This window comes from Betta splendens, chromosome 9, assembly GCF_900634795.4.
Source record: "Betta splendens chromosome 9, fBetSpl5.4, whole genome shotgun sequence".
NCBI lineage: Eukaryota > Metazoa > Chordata > Actinopteri > Anabantiformes > Osphronemidae > Betta > Betta splendens.
Window position 1 is genome coordinate 4,336,342 of NC_040889.2, and position 22,165 is coordinate 4,358,506.

A 22,165-nucleotide genomic window follows, 5' to 3' on the forward strand; every position below is an offset into this window, starting at 1 on the left:
GTGGAAGACACTGTTACGGGTGGATGGACATTTCCATGTAGACTTGTTCTGTTTGTTAAATCAGTTTATTGATTGTTTCCTGTGACAGTGAGGAGGAAACAGAGTGGTGACACTATGATGCATCATCACCATGACAACTACTACAATGTTCCAAGGGGAAAAGCTATATGAGACGTAACTGCTGAGCCTATTTATGATTGGCTTATAATTCAACCACACATGTTGTTTCCTTATAAAACAGAGCATTAGGTCACACAACTACTGTATGTCACTTTATATTTTTGAAAGATTAACACACGGTTGATGACAAAACTGCAGAAAGGTTTGTTGCGTACTGTACGTCTCTCCAGATGGCAGCATAATTCTGACATATTTTGACTTGTTTTTATTTAAAAAATACTTTTTTGAGAGGCTAATATGCTTCATAGCAGGACAGTTGGGCACGTTGTAAATGATTTAGATTGAATTAAACTAAATTGCGTTACATTTGTAGCAGAAGAAAGATTAAGCACACGCTGCGCCTGTGTCGACGCTTCTCACCGCTAGAGGTCACTGTTACCCAGCGGTGTGCGCGCGCAGCGGCAGTGTTCGCCTACGGCACCGGGACTGTGGGGAACTCCGGCAGCTCCGCTCCGTATATTTCCACTGACCCTCCGTTGGTCGCGGTTCATTCATCCCAGTCACAGCAGCCACTCGGTGCGTCCGGACGGGTTCCGTCCGTCCTTCCATCCCGTCTGTCCATCCCGCTCCCTCCGTGCGCGTCCAACCATCCAGCGGCGCGCTGCGTCCACATCTGCACCCGGGGAAGGTCACGCGCGGCGTTTCTAATCGGAACATCTGTCAACTTTTTGACAGCGCACTCCTCTCCCCCGGGTCTGCGTTTCATCAGCGGGGATTATTGCTGCGTCGAGCCGGTTGTCTGGTGAGTGTTTCTGCAGCTGTTTGCGTTTGCGCGCTGCGTCCCTTCTGGAGACAGCGCCGCCGCACCGAGGCGTGCGGATCATTAAACGTGCGGTCAGACCGGCAGCTTTGACATCTGACGAACGGTGCGAAACCTCTAGGAGGGTTCAAACTCTATATTTCTGTGATACTGGGGGGTGTTTGGCAGTTGGGCTCTGGTCGTGCTTGATGCTCCGTTACGCTGTAATCTTTGGTTTGAAAGCTTGATAAGGCTTTAAAAGTTAGACTAATACCTCTGGCGTGCATTATGAAGCCCAGCTACAGCTCACACCAGTAATACAATCCCAGCAGTGTTTTCTCCATTGCAATCATCATGAATATGCAGCAGTTCCTTCTTACTTGGGAGCTCCATCTCACTCCACCTTCCCCTCTTGGGGATGTAATTGGCATTCAAGAGCAGCGCCCAGCGTTGCATAATACTGTAGCTCTCATCTCGATTGGATTTAGGGTCAGTCAGGAGATCCTACAAGGAGGAGGGGAGTGTGGGGGTCTAGCGGACTCCAATGGGTCTTGAAGAAGGTCCGACATCGGCTACGGCTTTTAATCCTCAAAAGTCAGCGCAAGTCACATCTGTTAAGTGTGGAGCAAGATAAAGTGCATCTAAGGTCATAGGTCACAGGGAGAGAATGTACAAGTACTGTGTTTTTAAAACAGTAATGCTGATTACTGGGAATTTGATTAAGTAGTTGTTTTGTGATAAGAAACACAGGATGTGTTTGTTTCAGCTGGCTCTCCTAACGACGTCTTTCTTCTCCTCACAGCGGTGACTCATGTTAAAAGCAGGTCTTATCATGAGTTTCAACAGCACAGAAGGACTAAGTATCTTCAGTGTGGACACTTTGGGGAGTGACGTGATATCAGTACCGGTGCTGAATGAAACTAGCAGCGACTAACTGCAGGAAAAGGGCGGCAACAGTAAAGAAACGCTGTTATTGTTTCACCGGTCTTTTAGGTATGGGGATGTTCAGGGCCTTGTTTTCCCACTGGTTTCACTGGTTTTTTATCCTCCAGGGGCACCGCACCAGTTCACTGTACGGCCTCTGATGACAGGCCTGTGGTTTGCCGTCTTTCTATAGCCCGCGTTGCAGCTGGTCTCCTCCCATGGTTTGGAGCTCCGAGGCCTGTAATCTCCTCTCAACCGCAGCTCCACCACCCAAAATTAATTTCTCAGGGTTAAAAAAAAATAAGATGACCCCAGAACTCAGCTGGGCAGAAAGCAGGAAAACAACGTGCATGTGCCCAGTTTGACAGTTTGGATAGATTCCCCTGTACTGTAATTGTGGTTTCTAGACAAAAAAGGGCATCAGGTTCATTACAGGACCAGAGTTTAAACTCTATGAGCTTAACTCTCATGTGCTTCACTTTAACATCAACTTTGGAATAAACACATGAAGTACTGTAAGTTAGGAAAACTAGGAAATGTACATTGCTGCTCTTTCCAGAGGACTTTTTTTTGCTAAGCTAAACATGTTTACATCAAGAATTGAGGTCCGGATCAGCCTTTGTTTTGAATGTTTAACTATGTTTACTAGTCCAAGACAAAGACGTGTCACAGAGATTTATTGCAGCCTCCAGTGAAGGCAGCTGGAAACAGTTCATGTCCGGCACCAACTCAGACGCATGGATCGAGGAAGAGGAGGGCGGCTGCGGCATGCTCCTCTCTCGCCGGTGTCTCCCCGCTGCTGCGTGGGCGAGCGAGGGCGAGCTGCAGCGGTGCGTGGCGCCGGCCCACAGGGACACACGGGGGATTTATAAAAAAAAAAAAAAAAAAAAAAGTGGGGGCGCGAGATCAGAGCAAGCAATAAAAGAACCAGGAAGTGGAGGCCTCTAATGCGCACATAACATAAGACAGGCATCGCGATGCAGGAGTTATGGTTCAATATGCTGCCTGCTTGGTGGTGGTCCAGTTTAATAATGATGAAAACTATTTCAGCCGTGTTCTGGGAGACGCTCGGAGACGATGTGCTGGCCAGCTCTTGCTATATATGGGCATGCACAGTACAGTTGGTGCTGCTATGAAAGGCAGGTTAGTTTAAAGTGTGTGTGTGTGTGTGTGTGTGTGTGTGTGTGTGTGTGTGTGTGTGTGTGTGTGTGTGTGTGTGCGTCTCTCTGGAGGAACAAAGCGGACGGGCTCCACTTTCTCGTTTCATAACCGGCGTGTGTCTGGCTAATATGTCTCTGGCACCCGCGTGCACCCAAACACATATTTCAGCTTTTATTCAAACTGGGCAATTTGCGCGTTCTCATTTTTCCTCCAGTTTCCCTTTGCCACATCTCATTTGGACCCACAGAGGCTAAATTAGAGAGGAAATGTTCCTGTGTGGTCTCAGTTCTACAACAACTAATGATTTTTTTGTCAACATTTTAAAATAATGATTTCACTTTTCTATCAAGCCAGTGACTTCTGGAGTCCCTCAAGTCTCTGGTCTTGGCCCCATCAGATTTCAGTTCATATGAAAGCTGCTGTAGATTATTTAGTGACTAATAGCTGTCACTCAGTTGTTTCCATCAGAAAGTTTCAGGTCTTCATTACGAGACACCCGCTGGTACATGTACGTGCTAATTCGCGGTTAAAAGCCGTTCCCACAGCCGAGAGAAAACAGAGTGGGCTTGTTTCCACTTAATGATCTGCGCTTGTTGTTTTCTCGTTAAAAAGACTGGGCTCGGCCTTCTTCAACACATTCCTGCTCTTTTATCATCGAGCCGCATCTCTCACGCACCTGCATGAAAAAAAAATCACTCAGGAAGTCAACAACTCTGAGAGCGAGGCCCTTCTCCTGCATGTGGGCGGAGCTTCAACGCCAGCGTCAGATGCTGAATCCGGAGAGACGGCCGCAGCGCGTGTTCCAACATTGGCCGTGTGCTGAGTATTTTCAAAGGCCTCGCGCACATAAACACAGCGTGGGCGAATTGATTGAAGCCAAAAACAAGCGAGCGTTCCCCCTGAGCGGGAGGATGGAGAGGACATGTCTGAGATGCCACGCTCGCGCTGATCACTCACCTGATACTCGCGCTCCTGCACAGTGCAGCCATTGTTCTCCGTCCTCTGCGTTCTATATTGGGCCGCCGTGTGCCAGCACCGCGCCGGTGCCTCTCATTACCAAAAATTGCCAAAAGAAAAAAAAAAATTGCCCGGCTCAGGTGAAACAGCCTGATCACGTCTCACAGTCGCGCACACACACACACACACACACACACACACACACACACACACACACACACACACACACACACACACACACACACACACAGTTCGTTCCTTTCGCTCCAAACCCGGCTTCTCAGGAACATGCCAGTCCGTTTGGCTCGTTTGCGTCCTCCTCAGAAACTTAATCGCACTAAACCTCCTCGTGAACCGTGACTTATATTTGCAGAGATTCTTCCGCGATGTTGGTTTTACTTTAATTTAATTTGGAAAAGCTTACGCCTGACGACTCGACTTGAAGCGTGACACACAAATGCAGGAACCCACTTTTATTAACTTTTGACTGACACCACAATCTCTCCCTCTGTTTGTCTGCCAAACATATGTCAGAACAAATTGGCCGGGGTGTTATTTCTGCCCCCCCCCCCTCCCCTCAATCCCCAAATCCCAATTACTGGTTTGATACGAACAAAATGAAGCTGCGGGGTCGACCGAACCACTGCTCTCGGATTGAACGTCTGGGCTGAAACGACCTGCTATCAGTCACGCCATCACCTTGACCGGCGAATGAGGCTGCAGTCGCTGCAGGATCAACAGCAGTGCGGTTGTCGCTGTTTAATGACCTTGCTGGTCTCTCCCCAGACAGACGCTGGCCGGATGCATGGCTGACCTCCCCACTCACTGATCGGCTTGCTGAGCTGCTGTCATGGCCAAGAGCCCCGAGGTGAAGCTGGCCGTCTTCGGCAGGGCCGGCGTGGGCAAGTCAGGTAGGGTTCCCGCATGCCTCACTCACTCAGTCACTCAGTCACCCAGTCACTCAGTCACCCAGTCACCCAGTCACCCAGTCACTCAGTCACCCAGTCACTCAGTCACCCAGTCACCCAGTCACTCAGTCACCCAGTCACTCAGTCACTCAGTCACTCAGTCACTCAGTCACCCAGTCACTCAGTCACCCAGTCACCCAGTCACTCAGTCACTCAGTCACTCAGTCACTCAGTCACCCAGTCACTCAGTCACCCAGTCACTCAGTCACCCAGTCACCCACTCACTCAGTCACCCACTCACTCAGTCAGCAGCGATGCTCTCTCCAGTAGCTGACACAGAGACACAGGCCACATGTCGCCTGTCTGCTGCAAATCAAAACACATGGCTTTAGTAACACAGTCAGAACCAGGCTTCAAGACACAACCACGTACTGTACTTCATCTTCCTCTCAATTCTGACTTATTACACTGTGTTTCCAAGAGACACCTTTCTACAGTAATAAAGCAGAAGTAAGAGTTAGTTAAGTTGTTGTGTTCCCCCACTGGCTGGAAAGAATGTGAACCTAACCGGCTGGATCAAGCCCGCCCGCCCGCCGGGTGTTCCTTGTAGGGGGTTAGCCGGGCCCGCTGTAATGATCTGGCCTGGACCCCCTGCTGAGCCATCTACTGGTACTGTAGCGGTAATAGAGAGCGGAGCGTGTTGACTCGAGCGCGGCTGCTCCAGCACTTTAAAGTTTATTGACTCAGTGCCGGGAAATACGAGACACTTGCTCAATTACTGTACCCTGTACACACACACACACACACACACACACACACACACACACACACACACACACACACACACACACACACACACACACACACACACACACACACACACACTTAAAGTGCAGTACATACTGGAAAGTTTTATCTGTGCTGTAGTCATCCAAGTTTTTTGTTCTTTTTGGGAAATTAACTTCAAGGGGGCCAGGAAGCATCTCCACAATCTCCCCCCACCCCCCTCACACCTCTCACCTGACAGCCCGAGAGCAGAACAATACCTAAAAGAGAGCAGGCCTCACAAACACTGGCCTTTTACCACGTCCACGGCTAATGGTGGCAACAAACACGTCTGAGTGAAATATGAAATATGCTACTGCTGCGCTGTGGAGTCGGCGTAATGATACGACCCCTCTGCTGCCCAAGAAGAAGAAGAAACGGGAGTCTAGGGGAGGAAGTGAAATGGCTGGAGAGAAAGAGGGACGGTCGCTGGCGCTGCTGCTGCTCGCGGACGTCCTGAGCCGCCGACAACCCGGTTCAGTGTTCAGGTGGACCCGGAATGAACCTCGAAATGAAGCGACATTCACTAAACCTGGATTTCACTGATCACATCATCAGCTGCCTCAGCTCTAAAGGCCACATCTGCCCGTTTCCAAACCGCCCTCTCCATCTCTCTGCTCCTCTCTCTCTGCATCGCTCTCGCAGCCCGGACTAATAGGATATATTTGGATATCTGGAGGGGATCCTGGTATGTTTTGTGCCTCAGTATCAGCAACACCATAAATCAGCCTTCTCCTGACACCTAGCAGACCCATAAAGGGAAATGACTGTGTCACAGGAAGGTGGGCTTCACCGATGGTCCTGCCCCCCCCAACCTTGTGTTGAATCATTTTTAGAGCGCACCTCCAGCTCGCCTCAGCCTCCGCACATTGTCCATGGTCCAGTCGAGTACTCCGAGCGCCACCGTGTGACTCACCGGCGGTGCTTGGCCTCCTTGCTTTTAGCGCCGTACCCTCAGGAGATTAGCGCCGCTACGGGAACTTTTTTATGACGCAGCCATTAAGTGTTCTCTCCTCGGCTCCTCGCGTTATCAGCGGAGGTTAATGTTTGAGTCACGGCCACTCTCTGTGATATTTAATTTAATGGACGCTGTTGCCTCTTTAGTTTGTGCAACACGTTCCTTCTTAGTACCCTCAGATTTTATTTTATCTCACATCCGTATTCAATGGAATCTTTCAGAGGACAGATTTAAAATGATCTGAGAGCACAGGGATGAACCCTGTCTACAATGTGGCTGCCGCAGCATCTCAGCCCTCGTCCGCTCTTGATGAATAGCGCTCTGGTGCTATTGTCGGAGGCTAAATTAAAGGGATGAATGCAGCGTTGGAAGGCTCACGCCCTTCCTGTTCCAAACCCCCACGACTGCGAGCGACTGTCGCATCCTCACAGACGCGAAATCAAAGCCTCCCTGGAGTCCTATTCTACGGAGCCGCGGTGCCCGGGAGGAGAATCGCTGCCTCCCCTCCTCACTATTGTGTGTTTGGGGAGCAGGGCCCGCGGTGGAGCCGGAGGGGTGCCTGGGGGGGGAGTTAATCTGACCTTTACCGCCATTCAAAGCGAACCCGATCGCTACAGTGACCTGTTGTGTTCACACAAAGAGACAAGGCGGAGTGTATTTAGCCAGAGGTGAATGTAATGTGCAAAGACGACTGCTGCTTCCAGGCAGGACGGGAAACATTGCTGAAGTAATAAACCGAATAAAATGAAAAGGTTCTCCGACAGCAGAATTTTAATCAGAACTTTGGCTCAGCCATTCAAAAATCAATTTTAAACCATCATTTGTGCATGTAGGGTTGCGAGGCGCTTTCCAGCCTTGTGAGCATCAGTGCTTCTGCATTTTCAACTGAAATATTCAGGCCTCACACACTTATTGAATGAAAAACACCAAACTCCAAACTTTTACCAGAATCCACGAGTGTCGATTATTGCAACCGCTCCATCGAACCCGTGTTCATAAGCAGCTCTCTCTCTCTCTCTCTCTCTCTCAGACTATTCCTCTCTGACCAGCAGCTGTAATTACACCAATCATGTTTTCAGCCATTAGATTTCTATAAAGGAAGCTGTTTAATATCCGCCGGAGGATGAAAACACCGGAGGTGTCTGATGGTTTAATTGCGGTTTGATACATTATTAAAAAAAGCCTGGCTTCAAAACCAATCTGGCTGCCAAAACGCTATTTGGTGGCGCGGAGGCTGGTATTAGTGCACAAACAATTAGAGGAGCGTCCCGCCCGCCAGCATCGAGCCAGAGGCTGCTTACAACGACACAGAGATTTAAAACTGTCCCAGGCTGATGATTTTGGATGGTATTTGTGAAAGACATCAACTAATGAATCTGGCAGAAAATTTTAAAAAAAAGATGCTCCATCATTCCCGGACGAGCGGTTGCACTTATTACAGTACCCAGTCCCACGTCTCATTAAAGTTAAATGGCGCATATACGTAACAACCAGCAATCTGCACAGCCGGCCGCTAATGAGTTGTGAACCAGGAAGGTGATGAGTCATGAGCCGTTAATTGGCCAGATTTGGACATTTCACAAAGGTATAGCTTCCCGGAGACGCTAATTACCAGTTGCAGCCGTCTTAATTACATGGATAATCAAATTCGTGAAGCGCAGCTAATCTGCAGGAGAAGGCAGTGGCCTGGAACAAAGAGGAGGGCCGATACTGTAGCCGGCGGCTTAATTGGCCGCGTGCTAAGCCTCCAGTTGCGGCACCTGTAGCTGATCTGAGCATTTTGAACGATTCAAGTGATGCTGCGAGTGTTAGCGATGCTGGTTGGCACATACTATAAGAACATCCCTGTCCTTGATCGCTTCCTATGTTTTGATTAGCCTAAAGGGGGAACTAAAAGACTTCTTTAGTGTTATGTGACTCTAAAGTGCTCAGTTCCGCCGAAATCTACAACAAAGTGAAGTATTTGTTTTTGTTAGACCGAAACAGTGACGACAGTCCTCCCGGGAGATGACATGTTTACTGTGGCCTTGTGCGTTAGACTAGCCACATCCCTTCTTATACGGTGCTGGTTAGACGCTAGAATAAATACAAAGAGACTCTAATCTGATCTGGAAAGGGGCCGAGATGATCAGATGTCTAACTGATCTTATTTATATATTGCACTGGAGAGCAAATATTTCCCCTGGCACCGTGGCGACTGCACCGTTTGTGCCCGTTTTGGACATATACATTTCCACAGTGTGATAATTTATTTCTATGCGGCGGTTCCACAGAGAATCAGTTTTGGGATGCAAATAGGCCCTAGGGAGGGACCGGTGGTGAAAGGATGGCTGGGAAAACGCTCAGGCTTTGAACGGAGGCCTAACCTCCTGTTCAGGAAGTGGTTTGGTTCCCCTTTGTCGGGGACGAGTTTGGCTCCTTCCAGCGTCAGGGCTGTCGCATCTCCAACGATCCCGACGTTCCATCGAGGAGAAAATGCATTTATAATGTGCATTAACAATGTAAATGGCTTGTGACCCTTGGTTCACATTATGCTGTAATTATTTCTCAGTGGAAGGGATGCAGTCCTTGATGCAGAGCTACAGGACTGATGTTTAAAGAAAGTTCTAATGTTCACCTGTCCCTGCAACCTCTGAGTAACATTGGAAATACATGTAAATCTGTAATCACGGCTTTTGCTATTGCACAATAAAGTATATACGACTGTGTTCATAGTTTAAATCTTTCAAAAGTTTTCTAAAGCTACAGAAACAGCTTGTTTGCGTTTCTCTTCTCTTCATGTAAGACGGAGAAAATCAGCAAAAGGAACACATTTACAAGTCTGATGACATTAATCAACATAACTGAGCCCCATAATCAGACAAAGCTGAATTCTATACAGAGTTGTCTTGTCTTATAAACTACACGACTGTTCACAACCTTGTGAAGTGTTACAGCAACTCAGCTCTAATTGCATTTAATGACACCGACTGGTTTTGCAGTCAGTCCCAGTCCGGCCAGTGGTCGGTACCACAGGCGGCCCCGGCCCGTTTGATGTGACCTGATGTGACACGGACACAATAGCTACCGAACCCGACTGGGGAGAGCTCTGCTCGCCGGCCCGGTGGAGACGTGCGTTTGTGACCGGACAGAGCCGAGGAGCCACGGGAGTCCGTCTGACCGCCTCAGGGGTTGGAGGGGGCGATCGATGGAGGCCGCTCAATAAGTACCTTAGCGTATAAGCTAGCTGCCCGTGCTTTGTTTGCAATTAGCCCAACATTGTGCTGTTAATGCGATTACAGCGGGGGTCAGTCTGAACAAAAGTGCCAGCTCCCCTGCAAATGATGTGTTTGACGTAAATGGGAAAATCCTGAGACGTGGGCTGCAACTATGTGAATCAGCGCCTTTCATCACATCAAGGATAAGGTTTTACTGAGGGCCGCTGGATTCAATGAGTGCAGCTGAACTTCACCGTATAAAGTGGCCATTGGCTGAACATCTCCAGGCCACGTGATCCACACTGTACACGCTACAACTACTGCATCTCAACAACCTGACCGGCCTGAACCGTGACCAAACCCGAGCAGCGTAGAGAAGCTGGGACTGATGTTTTTCAGTGTGACAGGTGCAACGGAGCTTCTTTTTTATGACCAGTCATCTCTCTCTCTCTCTCTCTCTCGCCCACGTCTCCTTTCGTCACCCGGCTCTTTCGCACACGCTTCTGCGGCGCGAGCCTTCCGGTGAATCTGGGCCACCGTGTCCGTACAAAGGCCCGTCTCCCTCTTCACCGCGCGCGCGTGTCTCTCGCCGGCGGCGCTGGAAGAAGCGGAGGGATCCAGTTACCGCTAATGAGGAGAGCACTTCGCACCCCACTGGTCATTCTGTCTACCTGGAATCCAGGGACCACAGTGGCAGAAGCGGCAAAAAATGTCCTCAGAGGGAAGTTGAGGGTCAAACAAGTGCAAGTCAAATGTGGAACAATTGAAGGTCTTTGTTTGCATGAAAACACGTTTAAGTGGCGGAGCTGGTGCTAAAAGGAAAAAACAAGCCAATGCAATGCTGCAAAGTAAAGAAGCGTGTGCTGCTGGAGTGAGGCTCATTTGTCATCAGACCCTGAGCTCAGAAGGCAGGACTTCAAAGCTCCCACTTCAAAGGGAAAGCTCTTTCCCCATCGTCGCTGTCTGGAACCAACAGCACAGGGTGTTGACACGCGGCTAATAGAGAACCGCCCTGGACTCGAGTGGACCGCTCAGGCCCACTGTGGGCTCACTCAGGCACAGAAATGGATGGAATGGATGGAAGTTATGAAAGACTAAGTGAAAATATTATTATTATAGTGTAATAACTGTTGGGGTGTACGTGACCCTACTCATCATCATCATAGGTGTTGCTACAGCAGGTGTGAGCTTAATGGCTCAAATGCTTTCACGAGACACCCCCGCACCTCCCAATGGGTGTTTAGCCACAGCGTCTTAGCGGCACGCGGCTGGTTTGTTGCCATGTCTGATACGCAAGTAATTGCTCGCTCGCTCCATCTGAACGGAGGCTGCCGACCTCCCTGCGCGGTAGATTACCTGTTGATGGCTCGCCATTAAGAGAGTGAGTCACCGGGTTCCTTGATTTGTGAGGTCGATTGCCGCAAAGAGTAAACTGAATTCCTCCATAGGAGGAAGAGAAGCTACAGTTAGAGCTTCATTTGGGTGACTGTTTGGAGGCATTAGCATTTAGACGAGGGGGTTTAAGACTTGAGGCCTCTTGGTGGCTCACCCACAGCTGATTAGCGGCTGAAGTGCTACACAACTGAAGTATGTAACCTATTCGTGCAACTCAGCATCCTACAATTAGACATAAAACCTAATGAATATATACTGTATATCACATGTGTCATGAAGATCGTACTGGTCCTGATGGGTTGTTTTCTGTCCTCCGCAGCTTTGGTGGTGAGATTTCTGACGAGGCGCTTCATCTGGGAGTACGACCCGACACTCGGTAAGACGCCGCCGCCGCTGCTGTTGTCGCAGCTCCCTCTAAAAGGCACTCACGCATGTCTGCAAACAAACAGCGGCATAAAAAAAAGGGAACGTTGCTGTGGGTCATTCGGGAGAGAATGTGCTGCTGGCATCCTACGCTGTTACTGTGCGTATCAGCCTCACACATCATAAAGGCGGCGCACACCGTTGACAGCGGCTTGAAGCAAAAGCCATAACCGCTCCCTTGGTTACCGCGAGCAGCGAAGCTCACAGCTCCAGGCGCATAATGGGAATAATAACGGCACCGTTGGAGGGTGTCGCCCGCCAATCAGGCTGTCGGCTGAAATTACCCACAACGCGGTCAACGTGTTATTAAAGCCCTGTGAGCGCGGGGTTCTGTCGGGGCTGGTGTCGGACACCCACCGGACCTCCGCCAGGATGTGGACCGAGCTTAATGTCCACACCTACGGCTTCCGGGGCCATCAAGGTTACAAGCAGGCTTCCTTCTGCAGCCGGTGGGAGACGGCGTCCCTTCAGCCTCCACCTCCTCCCCCTCAAATCTAAAACCTAACACTGCGATTGAATCCATTCAACACCTTTTATCCCTCCAAGTCACACATAAACACGGCTGAACCGGATTAGTTTTCTGTGTCCACACAATAGAGTGGAGTAGACAGTAACTACGGCGACTGGAGACCTGTTGCATCGCGGTCCCCTGCGGCCTCATGGGAAACAGCAGCTCCTCAGGATGCAGATGGCTGCAATATTGCAGAGGCTATTTCTGTGCCCGGCTCACCAGGCAGCCGCGGAGCCTAACCTCCCTCGGCTCCGGTAATGACTCTGCGCTGCCCCCGTTGTCGTTTGCCATCGCTGCTTGCTGAGCTTCGTGCCGGCTGTTGATGACAGAACCTCCACGACTATTACTGCGAAGGTGGTGTTGAGGTATTTTTCGGATACTAGAGGAGGAACTCGCTTTTGTTCCAGGTTGTGACAGTGTTTTCTGACGAAGGGCTTCGGAATTGCCTGCTGCCTGGAAGTCAAGCTTAGCATTTTTCTCCAACACCTTCAGATATCGTTCCCGACGCCGCTTGCGTTCAGTACATTTAGTGACGAATACACAGATTGGATGCCGCCAGCAGCTGAAGGAGTCACGGCTCCTGAAATAGACAGTCCCCACGAGTCCCCACGAGTGGCAGAGATGCTCCTGATGCCTCCATCTGGATGGCTGTGAATCGTCGCAACACGTCGGCCCGCGGCCCCCAAGGCTTTTCTTTTACGTCACAAGACGCGGCTTAGTCCCCGGAGTGGCGGGCGCACCTGGGACCCAGCAGGGGGAACAGGAGCTCCCGGTCTGGCACTTACAGCTTAAACCTTCAAACGGAGGTGACGGCAAAATCGTGCAGCATCTGTGTCCTTGCAAGGAGGGTCTGAGCGACTGGAGCGCCCTCCGAGGTGTTTACCCAGATGGGACTTTTTACAAGAGGGCAGGGCAGATGAGTCCTGTGCTGCACAAGGTGGAATGAAAGGTCACGGTCTTGGTTCACACCTGGGCTCTCGTGCCGGGAATAAGACCGGAGCAGCAGGAGGTGAAGCTGAGGTCGCTCCGTGTCGAAGGGGGAGTCATTGTGACGCGACATCATTTCCCCAAACGCGTGTTTCAACTTACTTAAACACAAGAGCCAGAGTCCGGAAAAAAAAATCCCTCACACCTACTTCCTCTACAAAAACACAAGCATTTACACTGAGTCACTGGTGAAAACAGTAGGTGGAATAATAATCCCCCACTTGAGCGGTGATGACTTGTTGTTCGAGCGGCGCCGATATCGGCCTCACATCTAATCTAGCGCACTCGAGGACGAATCACAATGAGTTCTCGCTCCCGTGTTCCCGGAGTCGAGTGTCCATTTATCAAGCGGTGATTCACGGCGGGCCCGATTTGGGCCCTTTGTTGTCGTTGCAGAGTCGACGTATCGCCATCAGGCCAACATCGACGACGAGGCGGTCACCATGGAGATCCTGGACACCGCGGGACAGGTACGACACCCTCCCCCTAGTATTAGTAGTAGCATACTGTAGGAGACGGCCATTTTCCTGACTTCCTGCCCGCGAGGGAGGGATTTGCACTGCGAGATTAATATGCTGCCGAGCCGCGTAGGTGTTCTGCTGGCTGTTCATTTCCCCTGCGACGCTCCAGCCAAGCCATCGCTCCCTTATTACGCTGCTGATATTTTCAGCCAGCATCAGGACGAGGCCTGAATGTTCCCAGTCGCCTTCGATCTCTGACTCTGCATTGTGTTCATACTGCACTAGTAGCTAAGATCAGGATTTTAATTAAGAAAAAGAGAGATGAGGTGATCATTTTTTTCTTGATCGCAGGAGGACATCCAGCAGAAGGAGGGTCACATGCGCTGGGGCGACGGGTTCATCCTGGTGTACGACGTCACGGACCGGGGCAGCTTCGAGGAGGTGGCGCCGCTGCGGAGCCTCCTGGAGGACGTGCGGCGGCCCAAGAACGTCCCCCTGGTGCTGGTGGGCAACAAGTGCGACCTGGAGCACGCGCGGCAGGTGGCCACGGAGGAGGGCGAGCGGCTGGCGGCCGAGATGGCGTGCGCCTTCTACGAGTGCTCGGCGTGCGCCGACGAGGGCGGCGCCGTGGCCGAGGCCTTCCACGAGCTGTGCCGCGAGGTGCGGCGCCGCAAGGCCGTGCAGGGCAAGGCCCGGCGCCGCAGCTCCACCACGCACGTCAAGCAGGCCATCAACAAGATGCTGACCAAGATCAGCAGCTAGAGGCCGCAGCCAAAACGTGTACAGGACAAAGATGTGATGTGCAATCTGTTACTTGTTTTGATCTGACATCTGAGACCACATCATTTCCCCGAAGCCTTTCCTCCTGCTTCAGCACTGAAGCCTAATGAACAGGACACACAGTGAATCATGAATACGGTGAAGTTCCCAAGCGTCTTGCTCTGCATGCAAAGAATTAAGACGCCACGAACGGGCGGCGTTTGCCCGTCAGCGAGACATCTGTGATGTGCTGTGCTGTATGTTTAAGCGTTACACCTGCTATTAGAGTCAATTAGCCCGGGCCGCCGGCGCCCGTCCGTCAAACGGCGGAACGAGGCCTGTTCCGTAAACGTCTGTGTGCGCGTCAGTGGAGTGATATAAAACAGCAACGTGTCACTTGTGCTTTGACGGGAGCCGTTCACGAGCCGTTCACTGAGTGTTTTTCTGCCGATGTTTGTGTTGAAACGCGTTGACATTTTCCCACTGTTTCCACCCTGAGCTGTGAAATTCAGGGGGAACTGAATCTGTGCCTGTTTAGTTTTTTTTCTAGCTGTTGCTCACTGTACTGAAACTAAAATAACCATGCAGCACAATGTTCCTCTCTACTGTTACCCTGCAGACAAAAAGAGGCCCGGACAGGTTATTATGTTACAGTCACTGACACTGCAGGGTGGATCGAGTGTGGCTGCAGCTCTCTGGAGCTTTTGGGGCAGTGCAGATATTTTTATTACCCAGACGCCTGAAATTTGAACCAATTTAAAAACAAAAAAACCCACTTCTAACAGTAACGGCATTAACAAAGGGGGAAACCTCCCAACTAAACGCATCCTGTTACTTCAAATAGACTGCTGACTCAGCGGCTCGGCTCGGAAAAAAAAATAGCCCGATGCCGAAAGGAGTGGCCCCCGGCTATCTGGCAGGTAATTACTGGAGGCAGAAGTCCCAAAATAACCACTCTGCCTGATCCTCGCCAGCCGGACTCGGGGCAGCGAGTGGATGCAGCGGGACTGCGGCACCCGACACCCGGCAGGACGGAGGCCAGGCTCCCGTCAGCCTCCAACAGTCCCAAATGAACTTCCCCTGTAGCAGCCGAAGGGTCATTGTCCCCACAAAACAGAACCCACACTATCAGGTTACAGTTACTGTAATCAACATTCACACTTGAAAGGGTGCTGTTGTTTTGCGGCATCACCATCACCACAGGGGCTTATGGGTAATGCGGTTCTCACAAGCAGCCGGACTATAAAACTGACATTAGGTGGTCTACATTTCACACAACGGGCAAAGTCAACCAGTCCGTTGTCAGGAAGGACATTTAAGGAAATTTATTTATGATGCTATAATAAAGTCATATAATAAAGCTTTGAATGAGTAAAAACAATGGAAATGTAAAAACAGACTGAATTATCAATCACGACCCGACGCGGAGCCCATTCATCACGTTGAATTGTTTTTGGTGGTTTCTTATCTCCCACTGATTTGTCCGATGCTGCTTTAAATAGCTTGTTGAGCCGAGCATGACTTGGGAGCGTGTGTGTGTGTGTGTTTATTTACCCATTAGTCTTTTGTAGCCCGGCGCTCAGCTGTTTGGGAAAACGTTGAGAAAGCACGTAGTGCACCTCTCTCTGCGCTCGCTGTCAACATCTCTGGAGGGAACGCCACGTCTCCAGAGTGAAACCCATTCCCATGTCCTCGCCGAGGCGGGGACCTCCATGCATCCTGTTTAGATACGGAAGCTTGGTGGTGGTGGTGGTGAGGAGGAGGATTAGCGCTGCAGCATAAATAACAGTGAGGGAGCATTGTGACTGACAGGTGACTGAGAATAAATCAAATCGTACTCAAGGCCCTCTTCATAATACGTTCCGTTCTACGGCAGAAGGAAATGAAAGGCCTGCAGTCAGGGGCAGCCTTCCCTCTATAAACATCCAGACCCTCCAAAAGCTCTTCTCACCTCTTCAGCCCGGTCTTTTACAAACAACACGCGCTTCTCCCTCAAGCGAGCTGGCGACATGCCGACAAGCTGTTTAAGTTCAGCCCCAAAGGGTTTGTTTCCAAGCTTCTATACGAACATGGCCTCAAGTTCATCCCTGAGGGTGTTCTAAGTGTTTTGGAGAATGCAGTGTGTAGGTGTGTGAGCAATTTGTGCAAAACATCTTATCTCGCATCTCAACACTTGCTTGATGTAAAATGGAGAACAGGAAGTGAGGGGGAGGCTGAAGGCCACAAACAAACAAACGCCAGCATCCAGCAACAAAAGGCAGACGGCGAAATGAAGGAAACAAGAATAGACGGCAAAATGTACAGCAGGGTCAACACGAACAGCAGCACAGAGGTGGTGCTGATCAGTGTGAGGGAGGCGAGGTGGGTAGAGGATGCAGCACAGGTGCAGGTGGAAGTCAGGTGGGAGGTCTGGGGACACCTGGTGGCTGGAGAGGGGATGACAGGAAGTGAGGGACACCTGAAGGAAAGAGAGTGTTCACTCAAAAAGCAAAACCACGCAAACAGGACTGAGGCATGAATTCTCATGTTCCTACGGCAGACATATATTTTATTTTATCAGTAGCTTGATAGAAGCACATGAATGTTTATGGTCGCTAGATGGTTCCTATTATACTGTATTATATTAGAACTCAGGAGTCTCTTCGAACAAATAAAAACTAAAGGAATGATTAATTACACTTTATTCTTCTATATTCATATATATTTTTTCATACATCAAAATAGAAGACACAAGTGGGACATTCATACGTCCCGTGTTACTCTGGACACGTACAGTACCAGCTGTTACTTCTAAATTTGGAGCCAAATGACATATTTTCCACAGGACATATTTTTCAACAGGAAATACACATAGTGTCATTCATAGTTCAGAATATTTTGCTCAACTCAATAATATGAGTGTAGGCCAGACATTTGAATTATAGGTAATCCAAATAAACTAACTGAACTGACATTTTTTAGGTTTATTTGTATAAAAGATTCACGTTTCTGATTGTTAATTAATTGCAAGTTGCAAAAAAAAAATCAAACACTGCAGCTCTCAACACTTTCAACACAAACAGCCAAACATGGCGACGTGACAGTAGCAGCACGTCAAACCGTGGCTGCCGCAGCAGAGGATTTCCACTCCTCTGTTCGCCTGTGCGTTATGAAGCATTGCAGTTGCCATGACAACCAAGGCCTTTCCTTGTTTTAAGGACACTCGCTATGGCGACCAAGGCGCTGCTGTGTGGTGTTGTAGGCAGTTCGGTTCCTTCTGAGCGGGCGACTGCATCACAGGTACACAACACACACACACACACACACACACACACACACACACACACACACACACACACACACACACACAAATACTTGCGCACAGGCAGAGACCTTCGGGGTTTGACACACATACAGCGAGCTGAATAAAATTGAATGAAGACTAAATATAGAAGCTGTTCAAAAATCAACACTTCCTCGTCAGTGGGTTGTGTAGTTTTATGTGCGTTTACCTGCAGCAGATGAATCATCAGCCTCTAACAATGATTCATAGTCGTCTGAGGGAAGCACAGGGCTGTAAAACAACAGCAAAAGCTTGTGTGGGATTTTAAAATGATCGTTTAGAATTTTATTATGAAAACCTACAAACAAAAGCGGCCACTTTACAGCTACATCTGATCACCACCAACAACCTTGAGTAGGTTTGAATGTTTCAACGCCACTAGACAAAACACTTATTTGCTTAATTCTTCCTAACTTTGCAGACAAGAAACAAGAAACAATTTCTTGTTGCTGCTGAAATAAAAAGGAATACGCACAATAAACATGCAAAAATGCTAAAATGAGCACCATAAACTTCGTGTGAGGTTGGATGTGATGAACTGTAAGTGTTTTTGCTTAGGGGGACCACGCCCTCTACTGGCTACTCATAGAATGACCCCAACTCTGACTTTCACCCAAAACATCAAGAGACTGTAAAATGATTAACGTTCGGACACTGGCCTCGTGAACTTCTAAAGCTCGACTGCATCACAAACATGTTTGTTCTCAACTGGCACGTCGGCTGCAGGCAGGCAGGGACCTGATGAGACGAGATGAGAGGAGAGATTTGACATTCCACCTTAAGAATGCAAGAAATCAGACTGGCAGAAGATTAGCATCAGGCTGCCAGTGCTCTGGAATGCAACACATGTCCAAGACGTGAAAACAGGAGGCGCTGTGAGGACGCTTTGGGTTTAAGGTGTCAAAGGGTCAAAGTTTAGTCTTCACAAAAAACTTTATTGAACTTATCATCACTCTTTTTTTCGGTGAGACTTTCCTTAATGACATCATTAGAAAGGAAAAAGCTGAAAGGAGAATTTATCTACTGACACAGTTAACTGGTAATCAAGATTTGCTGAAATTAGCTCAACAGCAATTGAGATTCAGAAGAAAAAGGGCAGCAGCTTGAAGGAAGCCGAGCGATTGGGGCGCGAATGCCTGAGTGATGAAGGCTTTGTTGGAGAAGGAATCGCGTGCCGACATCTTCGTGTCTGAATGTGTTCCACATTAACCGCGGTGAAAGGCAGCTGGTTCGACAGCTCGACGTGGAGCGGGCAGCGGATGAAAGAGCGCGGCGGCGTCTCCCTCCCTGCGGCCCCGCGCTGCCATTCGGCCTCAGACGCACCGAGCCTCGTGCCAAGAGGAATAAAACGGGGTGGAAATCCAACATGAAGGGATTGCTGGGATCACCGCTCCATTTTCTATCAAACTGTTTCTTGTTTCTCGTGGAGCCGTGACCATAAATGGAGAAAAAACGACCTGAGCAGCTCGCAGGACGACTCCATACAAACTGGAACGAGGAGCCAGGGGTGTAATAAAAGTTGATACTTTTAATAACATAAATCTCAGAATTTTTTCAGACACAATGACAGAAAAAGAAAGAAAGAAACAAAAAAAGGAATAATTTAACACTCATAAATTACAGAAACACATGAGATGCATCACACGTCTCACAGATAAGCAGCCGGACATAGAAGATCACGTGACGACCAAAATGTTACACACCTGAGGCACACGAGAGGGGTCGGTTTTCATGCCACACTTACACCGATATACAGAACATTAATACACTTAAAAGTACGGCACGACACCAGCCGCCGTTCAGCAGGGAGGAAGCGACACAGTGGACCGGAGGAGCGGCCTCCCACGTTTGCAGCGTTAGCTCCAGTCTCTGTGGCTGCTCAACATCGCCCAGAGCTGAGCCTGGGGCTCAACCCACTCATTTGCAAACAAATCAATGAACAAAAACCCAGAGCAGAGTATTGCGTGGTCTTTTAATTAAAGGATGGGAGCAAACATGGGATGGAATGGGTGAGAACATCACAGTAATATCCGTTACACCGACGGGTTTCGGGTGGAAGATGTTCTGCTGACCTTTGGGACCCCTGAGAGCCTGGAATCGCGGAGCATTGCAGTGGACGACACAGACACTACACCGTCCGGTGCCTCGAGCCGGCTCTGCTCCTCCAGCACTACCGCTGCTGAACTCTGAGGTAGCGACAAGCGGTTCGAGCGAGATCGAATGTCACCAGAAGACACGGGAAGTGTGGCGTCGGCTGGAAGTGCGGTAAGAACTAGACAGGAGTGACATCAGTAAAGCCTCAGGCCACCTTCCGTCCCGACAGGGGGACCCGTTGAGAATCCAAATCTGGATTTCGCAGGCTAGGCCGCTCTTCGACGCCAACGGACACGGCTAATGGAAGCTAACGTGCGTCCTGGCGGCCGTTATTGCGTGGCACGAGGGGGTTAGTGCATCCTGGTGGTTCGATTATGGCTTATCACACCCTAAATGAACGACGGGGGTCTCGCTTAGTGACGCTGATTTGGTCCTTTTTACAGTGTTGAGGTGAATTTCGCTCGGATTCACTCTGTGAAATGATGGTTATGGGCGAAATGCGAACGGCACAAACGTCCTGATGCTGGATGGCGTGCATAGGACCGCAGTGGGAGACGCGCTGCGTGTAAAGGGCTCGGAGGTTTGTACCGTTTGTATTCCAAAAGCAGAAATGTGCAGAAAACGTGCAACGACTCCTTCACGTTAGCTGTTACAAGTAATGAATGTAGATTACTAAGCTGTGAGGTTACTTTCAAGGTCAAGGAGAAGCCTGTATTGTATTAATATTGTAAACTATTATTATATTAATATTCTGAGGCCTGGTCAACAAAAAGAAGTCACTAATATCTAAGGCTAAAATCTATAAAAAAAACTTCCCTTCAAGTGCTAAGCTTCATAGATTCAACACAAAATAACACAGAAAGTGATTATTGCAAAAATGGGACAGTTCATTTTGTGGATGAATCACTGGTATAATGATAATAACTCTACAGCTTTACACACACACGCACACACACGGCACTACTGTATAAAACCTAGCACAGCGTCATGCATTTAAATAATATCCCTTAAACTTTGGAATCACAAACAGGTCCATTTAAGCGTCTGTGTACTGAACACAGTACAGTACTTTAACTCCTTCCTCATCGTCATCATGATTTGTTCCTGCTTACTGTACAAACCAACAGGAGGAACGCGTGTTTGGTCGTGTGGGATCCTGATCTTTTAAAAGGAGCAACGTAAACTGCAGGTGATTAAAGGTGTGATTGTATAGCACGGTTTTACACACAACATTTGTTTACTTGCGGTTCCAAAGAGAACGAATGGAAAGGAATGAATATATTGGATGTGTGTGTTGTTATCCAATCATCGTTAACCGGCATTAGAGGAATATTACGTCCTCAGGGCCTTTCAACACACAGCCCTAGTAACTATGATACCAATCCCCCCCACAGAAAACACTATAGTGCTATTTACAAGAACAACAACTGCAGGGGCAGATCTGAGCTGTGATGGAAGACGGCGGCTCGGAGCCACGTGAAATCACGAGCCCGAAAGCTGCTCCGCTGGGTGATTGTTTTCGTGAGCTGTTAGAGGCGAGAAACGTTTTCTTTTTTTTTTTAAGTGCTTTGGTCATGTTTGGCCAAGGTAGAGGAGCCGCTACGTGAGCCAATAGTTATCTCCAGCACACGGATGTCTGAGAAATGCTGCTGCTGCTGCTGGCGAGACACTCGAAAGATCGCTGGTGACCCGTGAGGATGTGTCCAATACAACGTATTGCCGTTAAACTGCACAGCAGGAAGCTGTGTGCCAATTAAAAACGATGGAGAATAACTGAGCGGATGTTGAAAGATAGTCGACTTGTTTGGTGGAACAGAACGCGGGAAAACGACTACAAACCAGATTAGTGAGAGCTAATAATTATTGGCTGCTGCTAGAAAGGCCGACGTCTGGAAATGTCCTCTAACACGAGCACAATGGAGTGAAACAGAGAATTATGGGTATTGCGGAGACATGGATACAGCTGCAGTGACATTATGAGAGTTTCTCCTTGTGTCGTTAAAAAAAATGGCAAAACACATCAGCTTTAATAATATGACATCTTCAATCGACACATTCTAGCGGACAGTCTTCATCAAGAGCCTTTAAATCAACTGAACTATGTAAAGATTAGGACGGAGAGCTGAGGGTTGGAGGAGGAAGAAGCCTCCTGAACTTGACTTTTGTTTTCAAACCTGATGATCTAACAGGAAGAGGAAGCTTCTGGGGCAGGCGTTTAGTCTGAGAAGAGGCTGGCGAAGGACTGCCGGAGGCTGCGGATGGTCTCGGCTTTGGCCTCGTCGTCGGTCAGGCTTCCTCGCAACGTCTCTGTGAAGGTGTTGGTCAGCGACTGGGATTTGCTGCGCGGCACAAAGAAGAGTGAGT

The 22,165-nt window shown here is 49.2% G+C and overlaps 2 protein-coding genes across 4 annotated transcripts in view; one reads left to right on the forward strand and one right to left on the reverse strand.

Moving 5' to 3' along the window:
* Positions 1 to 580: 580 nt before the first annotated feature.
* Positions 581 to 17,058, forward strand: rerg (RAS-like, estrogen-regulated, growth inhibitor). The gene is made up of 5 exons (XM_029160534.3): positions 581 to 922; positions 4,748 to 4,872; positions 11,564 to 11,620; positions 13,562 to 13,635; positions 13,978 to 17,058. The coding sequence occupies exons 2-5, from the start codon at positions 4,812 to 4,814 to the stop codon at positions 14,386 to 14,388; spliced, it is 603 nt and encodes a 200-aa protein (XP_029016367.1). The 5' UTR covers positions 581 to 922; positions 4,748 to 4,811; the 3' UTR covers positions 14,389 to 17,058.
* A 2,157-nt stretch (positions 17,059 to 19,215) lies between these two features.
* Positions 19,216 to 22,165, reverse strand: part of LOC114861322 (synapsin-3-like) — a 44,279-nt gene continuing 41,329 nt past the window's right edge. For all 3 annotated transcript variants that reach the window (XM_029160406.3, XM_029160407.3, XM_029160408.3), the window contains one exon: positions 19,216 to 22,140. In XM_029160406.3, coding sequence (XP_029016239.1) covers positions 22,017 to 22,140 — 124 coding nt within the window. In that variant the 3' untranslated portion in view covers positions 19,216 to 22,016. The remainder of the gene's footprint in view (positions 22,141 to 22,165) is intronic.